The sequence below is a fragment of the Lactuca virosa genome, chromosome 3 (genome assembly GCF_052849685.1).
Source record: "Lactuca virosa cultivar CGN04683 chromosome 3, Lactuca_virosa_CGN04683_v6, whole genome shotgun sequence".
Classification (NCBI taxonomy): domain Eukaryota; kingdom Viridiplantae; phylum Streptophyta; class Magnoliopsida; order Asterales; family Asteraceae; genus Lactuca; species Lactuca virosa.
The window spans coordinates 345415190-345421636 of record NC_136428.1 but is presented as its reverse complement, the minus strand read 5'-3'; the positions used below and the strand labels follow the sequence as shown (position 1 = coordinate 345421636).

Sequence of the window (6447 nt, the reverse complement as noted above, 5' to 3'; positions counted from 1 at the left end):
CTAGGCTCTGATACCACTGATGAGTTTTGAGCATAACAACAACCTATGTGTTCATGCAATCCTAATTGCTTTGGATATAAGTTTTTCACTAGTTGAACATGCAAATTGAATACCAAAGCAAAACCCTAGATCTAGCATACAATTTCGAAATCTATGTATAAATAGGGTTTAGATGATTACCTTACTTGTTATGTATTAATAACAAGAACTCCTTGTAGATCTTTGACTCTTGAAAGCTTAGTGCCCCAAATGTTGCACCTCTAATGGTTCACAAACACAACTAGCAAGAGGATGAGAGGAGAAAGGGGGGATGTTTTTAACAATGTAATTAATTAAAAGAGTACAGGGACCGGATATGTAAATCAAGGGACCAAACTTGGACAAAGTATCCCAAGTTTAATATTCATTTCTTCCACAACTTTAATATATATATATATAATAATTATCAAAATATATAAATAAATTTATTCATGTCCTATCTTTTAATCGCAGCCTTCTACCAAGGCATCTTCCGTTATGTGCTAGACTCGACTGTTCCCTTTGTCGTTTGTAAAAATGTATATTTTCCCTAGTTTATAACTATCTTGACTCGAAAATAGTTTAAGTTTGACTTTCAAGTGGTACTGTCACTTTATGAAAGTAATGGGAAATGTAAGTACACAATTGTCGTTTATAATGACATGCGGATATACTAATAACCTAAAAACATATTTGTTTTATTACGGTCAAAATGTGAAGGCTAGAACCCCTACTATACGCTCTCCCTGTCAAGAGATTAAGGGTACTAAACGCGACCTCTGCAAATTCTTGCAAGCCGTGTAATTCACATTAAAGTTATATGATCATGTATACCCAATATAACTATCACCTTTTGTTTAAAACAATGAGTTAGTGATTCATTGGTATAATTAGATCCTGTATGTGTTCTCATGCTATAGCAACTTAACTTGTTTGTTCTGTTTGTTTCTCTTTATTGTGTGTTCTCTCTGTATGGTATTGTTTGATTCTGTTCACTGTATGTTCTGTTATGGTATTGTCTCTTTGGGTGCTTCATTGTACTAGAAGTAATGAATAGCATTCTCCTAAACTATACCTATTATAGCTTACTAATGTTCTACTTGGACTGTTATTGAAAAGACTCATTTATCTACTAAGTTATGCTTGTACTTTAAAAACAGAGTTTTGTATAACTAAAAAGTAACATAACTTTAAAAGAGTTTTGAAATGTTTTGACAACTTGATATGGTAATAAACTATAAAAAAAAAGTTATTAATAACTTTCGATATACGTATTAATATATTTATAGGGTTCTTTTAACAATGTAATTTGTTAAAAAAATACAAATAAATTTATTTATATATTTTGATAATTATTATATATATATATATATTAAAGTTGTGGAAGAAATGAATATTAAACTTGGGATACTTTGTCCAAGTTTGGTCCCTTGATTTACATATCCGGTCCCTGTACTCTTTTAATTAATTTATTCATGTCCTTTTGTTTGTGTTCCATTCAACTTCTTATTTTTTGGCAGAATTGGTCCCTGTATTATTGTTGGAAGTTAAGAATACTAAATTTGGATGTTTTTTTTGCAACTTTGGCCATTATTCTTTACCCATTTTGACACTTTTGGTCCTTGCAATCAATATTTTTACACTTTTTTGGAACCTTTTAATATTTAAAGTTTGGCCACAAAACTTTAACGGTTTGACAACTTTGATCCGTTTTCTAAAAAGTTGCTAATTCCTACCCCTTTAATTCTTTAGCCATTTTCACACTTCTGGTCCTTGCAGTGAAAACTTTTACATTTTTTGTCCGGGGCAAAGCCCGGACTTTTCATCATTGCATTTTCTATGTCTGTCATATTTATCAATTCGGAAACAACATTGAAAGCTTCTGGCCCCCGTGTAGCGGGGGTAACCTTTCTAGTTTATATTAACGAAGTGATTAGCGGATAAGAATATAAATAAAGTTTTACAAAAGTAAGATTGTAACTTTTTTATATGAAAAAGGTGCAAATGAAAACTGAAAATGTTAATGGAAATTTAATGAATTGTAAGTGGTCAGTTATGATTATATTGAATGCATATCAATATTTGAAAGCATAATTCAAGGTTGTCCACTACTTTCGTGCGTATAACAACATCTTTCGGATAGGATTGTCGTATTTTATCAACTTTCTACGTTGCTAGGTTTTTAATCGTTACAAAAATGGCAGTTTGTGGAGGAATTACCGAGTCTAAGGGCGCCGAAAACAGCCTTGAGATCGAAACCCTTGCTCGATTCGCTGTGGACGAACACAACAAGAAGCAGGTAATATCTTTTTTTTTCTTCTTTTCTTATTTAAATGTTAATTTTTATCGTATTGTGGTTTTTTTTGGATTGTCTATTTTTCTTCACATTCGTAATCATTCGTTTACTTTAATATATATAGCTATGCGAGTGTGAATGTTATGAGAATTAAACATATCTATATACGATTACTGTGATCCATGGACAGATTGTATGCGGCTTGCGTGTGAGTTACATCTGCAGCGTCTTAGATCATTCAATTTTTAGTTGATAAAAACGAAAATGATTTTATAAAGACAGTAATGAGCCTGAACATTTGCAAAGTCGAAAGATTATGAGCCCTATGATTTGATTTTAGGATAGATGTGTTAGATGAAGAATCTGGTTATGGCTTTAAATCAAGTAACCAACTATCAACATATATACATATGTTTTGAGAAATTTGTGTATGGAGATGATTTAGAGCATGACTGATTCAAGTCATTTCATTTTATACCTTTTCGAATGATTGTTATGATGTAGATACATTCTATTTAACAATAGAAGGGATAGGAGGAAAAGCTATGCATGACATAGCATTACATGTCAATGTCCCATACAAAAAGGTGAAACAATGTGGGACATGACCTCACTTTTAATCTCGTATATATAGAAAAGACATAAATGATCGAAAATAACCCTATAATGCTTGTCTATTTCATGTATTAAAGGTAACTTGACTTCCTAAAATGAACACGTAATTACCCTCTTTAGGTTCCTCCAAAGTAAACTAAACATTGCGTTTTTTTTGGGTAAGGTTTCAATCCAAATTTACATTTTCGCTCATTAGTAGTTATTACAAAATACTAATAACATTGATGTTGATTCACAAGATTCAACTACTTATCTTCTTATTGAGTGATATTTGGATTTTAATGAAACACCAACAGTAAATTATGTACAATGCCAATTGTTGCATTTAGTTTGGAACAAATGGTGTAAATACAAAGAAAATGATGGATTATTTGTGCAGAATGCACTGTTGGAGTTTGTGAAGGTAGTAAGTACAAAGGAGCAGGTAGTACAAGGTAAGATGTATTACATTACACTTGAAGCAAAGGATGGTGATGAAAACAAAACTTATGAAGCCAAGGTGTGGGTTAAGCCATGGGAGGACTTCAAGGAATTGCAGGAATTAAAGCTTGTTGATGCTGCAGCTTCTGCTTAACTTCTATATATATATGGTAAATTTCTCTAAAATAATTTGATCTTTATTGCTTAAAATTATGCATACCATGAAATATATAGGTTAAAGGTTGTGGGTAATTCTGATGTATGCCCTCCTTCTCGATCGAAAACAAAGCATGTTTATCAATTAGATATTGATTTAGCGTTAAAAAAATGGCATAAGTTGGGGAAAATGTTCTAAATAAAGGCATCTTACAAGTTGTCACAATCACCTTAGGTCCTTTTTATTAGATAAAGGACTTTTTTATTAACTCGTGATGTTATGTTGTGAGTATGAATGGTATTTAAAAAATATTTAAAAAAGTAAGACACATCCACAGAAATAAAAGGAAAAAAATAAACAATGAGATTTCTTTAAAACATTGGGATTTAATGCCGGGAATCTTCTTTTCTTAGTTTTTTATTAACTCGTTTCATGTGCATTTAGTCGAACATATATAAATGCTCGTATATACCTTGCCAAATTAACAAATGTGTCTTTTAAGTTCATTAAGTCAAAAATCTTACCTTTTGTACTATTATGTTAGCAGTTTTTGTGAATTAAAAGAGTTAGTTAGAAGCTCGATGCAAATTTGATATAGTTATATGCTTCTTCATGTAGGTGAGAGTGATATGATACCACCGATAGATGTTGTTCTTGAAGGTATCCATCACTTCTTTATTAAATAAACGTATAATTGACATTGTTTTGGTAAGCTACAAATTAAAATGATGTATTTCATAATTAATATATGATAAATTTGAATAAAGATGAGCTTGATTCGATGGATTATTGATTATAAAAATATGTATATTTAAATTTTATTGGTCACACAGGAATGATGATATATTATATTGTTCGGAATTATTATTTCGAGTTCTCTATACAATAAATATGCAATATCAATAATTAATATTAATTAACCGAATGTGATGAGGAATATCTTTAGGTAATAGGAAATTATCACTCTATACTATAAAAGTAAGTCTTATATAATGAGATGGAGTGTTATATTCTATTGTTATGTTCGGTTGATTTGAAAGAATAAAATAAATAAATTTAATATAAAATTGATAAATAAAGAAAAAAAAAACCTAATTTCTGAAATTTAACCGTAATTAATATATTTGCAAATGATGTATCTTTTATTAAAGAAAATTATTTGCAAAAGAAAATTCTTTCCAGAAATAAACATGAAATCTAAAACGTAGAACTATATAAAAAAGAATAGATTTTTAGCTTTTGAGAAAAAAATATTTTAATTGATGTTTTTGATTTTTTTTTTTATAAATTTCAGTATAATTGAATAATATTATATTATATTATAATATACTTAAAGTATTTTATCTTTTTATTCCATAAAAGAATGGATACTTCCCGAAGAATGAAAATCAACTATCGAATGGAAATAAACGAAGATTTTTTTGAACGCTTCATCAAATTTATTGTAAAATTTCAAACTTTTCTAGAATATCATGAATTAAATTTTTGGAAACGGCTATGTATTTATAAAAAGAACCACATAATTAACAAGTAGCTAAACCGTGGGCAATAACAAAGTGTTTCAAAAGATACAGTTAACAAAAACTAAAAAGAGAAATATTCTGCTCAAAACATCTACCACATTGCTTAAAACCACGATACTTATACCATGAATACGAATGGGAAATGATATTATATCATCCACGATCTTTGCCAGAGCCGTATCAATTCTTTTAAACACCTTTTGGTTTCTTGTCATCCAAATGTACCACATCAATACAACATACACTAGAAAATTAAAATGACAATCATCCTTTTTTTTAGACATTTGCTCTAAGTAGCACCGAAGATCAATTACAAGTACGAAACAATAAAGAAAATCGAAATTATTATCTTGCCCTTAAAATATTCACTCGATCATGGTCTAATCAAATTCAATATTTGTTTCATTATAGTTTTTAAAGCTTCAACTTATATAATCCATAGAGTTGATACATTTCATAAAAACGATCATATGTTGACATCATATATAGGAAATTAAGATAGGAAATAGTTTAAAAGTAAGGCAATATAAAAAAAATTAAAATACCAATGATACTGTATTAACAAGGTTCTAAAACATAGTTTATAGAAATATTTTTGAATGTTTTGTCTTAAAGTCTACTTAAAATATTTGTAACTATATAATCTTTCTTATCTACATTCTGTTCTTTTTTCAAAACAATGTATTGTTTTTTCAAGAACAAGCATAAAGAAATTAAGGTTGCGTTTAGTTGCGGAAAAATAGGTCGTTTTCCGGAAAAAATTTCCAAGAAAAATGAGAATTTTGAAAACATGTTTAGTTCGTCTATTTTCTAAATTTTTCATGGAGATTGAAAATTTTCCGTTTTCTAAAATTACAAAGAAATTGGAAATTTTTGGAAAACTGATGATTATTGTTTTTCATATTTTTCTAATTCCAAAATTTTTCTAAACTATAAACACATACCTACTCTCACCCTATCCACATCTACCTACCTCCACCTTAACACCCCCAACCCACCACATCCCTACCTACCCACACTCACCCACTCCTAAGCTCACCCCCAAACACACACAAACACACACACATACCTACCCCCACACCCACACCCACACACACATACCCATCCCCACCCCACCCCATCCCCCACAAACACACACATACACATGTCACACACCTACCTACCCAGATCACTACCACAATCACTGACCTACTATAGTTGAATTAAACGAGTAAAAGAATCAAAATCAGAGTAAGATGAACACGAGAAGTAAATAAGGTCTGGTTTAAGCTCTCATACTTTCAATGAACACGAGTTACAAAATGTAAGCAGAAACAGGGAAAAATCTTATTTACAACTCAACGTTCAACTCCTATTTATAGGAGACTGAAAGTACAAATACTAAGGCATAAACATTACGCTTCGACAATTAAGACGCC

General features: G+C 30.2%; 1 protein-coding gene across 1 annotated transcript; it reads left to right on the top strand.

Annotated features, from left to right (window-relative positions):
• Positions 1–2127: 2127 nt before the first annotated feature.
• Positions 2128–4334, top strand: LOC145163115 (cysteine proteinase inhibitor A-like). Its single transcript, XM_079082004.1, has 3 exons — positions 2128–2317; positions 3309–3519; positions 4125–4334. The coding sequence occupies exons 1-2, from the start codon at positions 2216–2218 to the stop codon at positions 3501–3503; spliced, it is 297 nt and encodes a 98-aa protein (XP_078938130.1). The 5' UTR covers positions 2128–2215; the 3' UTR covers positions 3504–3519; positions 4125–4334.
• The last annotated feature ends 2113 nt before the right edge of the window (positions 4335–6447 follow it).

Excerpts from the sequence above, each read along its gene's own strand:
- LOC145163115 (XM_079082004.1), top strand. The coding sequence starts at position 2,216 with ATGGCAGTTTGTGGAGGAATTACCGAGTCTAAGGGCGCCGAAAACAGC. Across the intron at positions 2,318-3,308 it reads ACGAACACAACAAGAAGCAG|AATGCACTGTTGGAGTTTGT; the intron begins GTAATATCTTTT and ends TTATTTGTGCAG.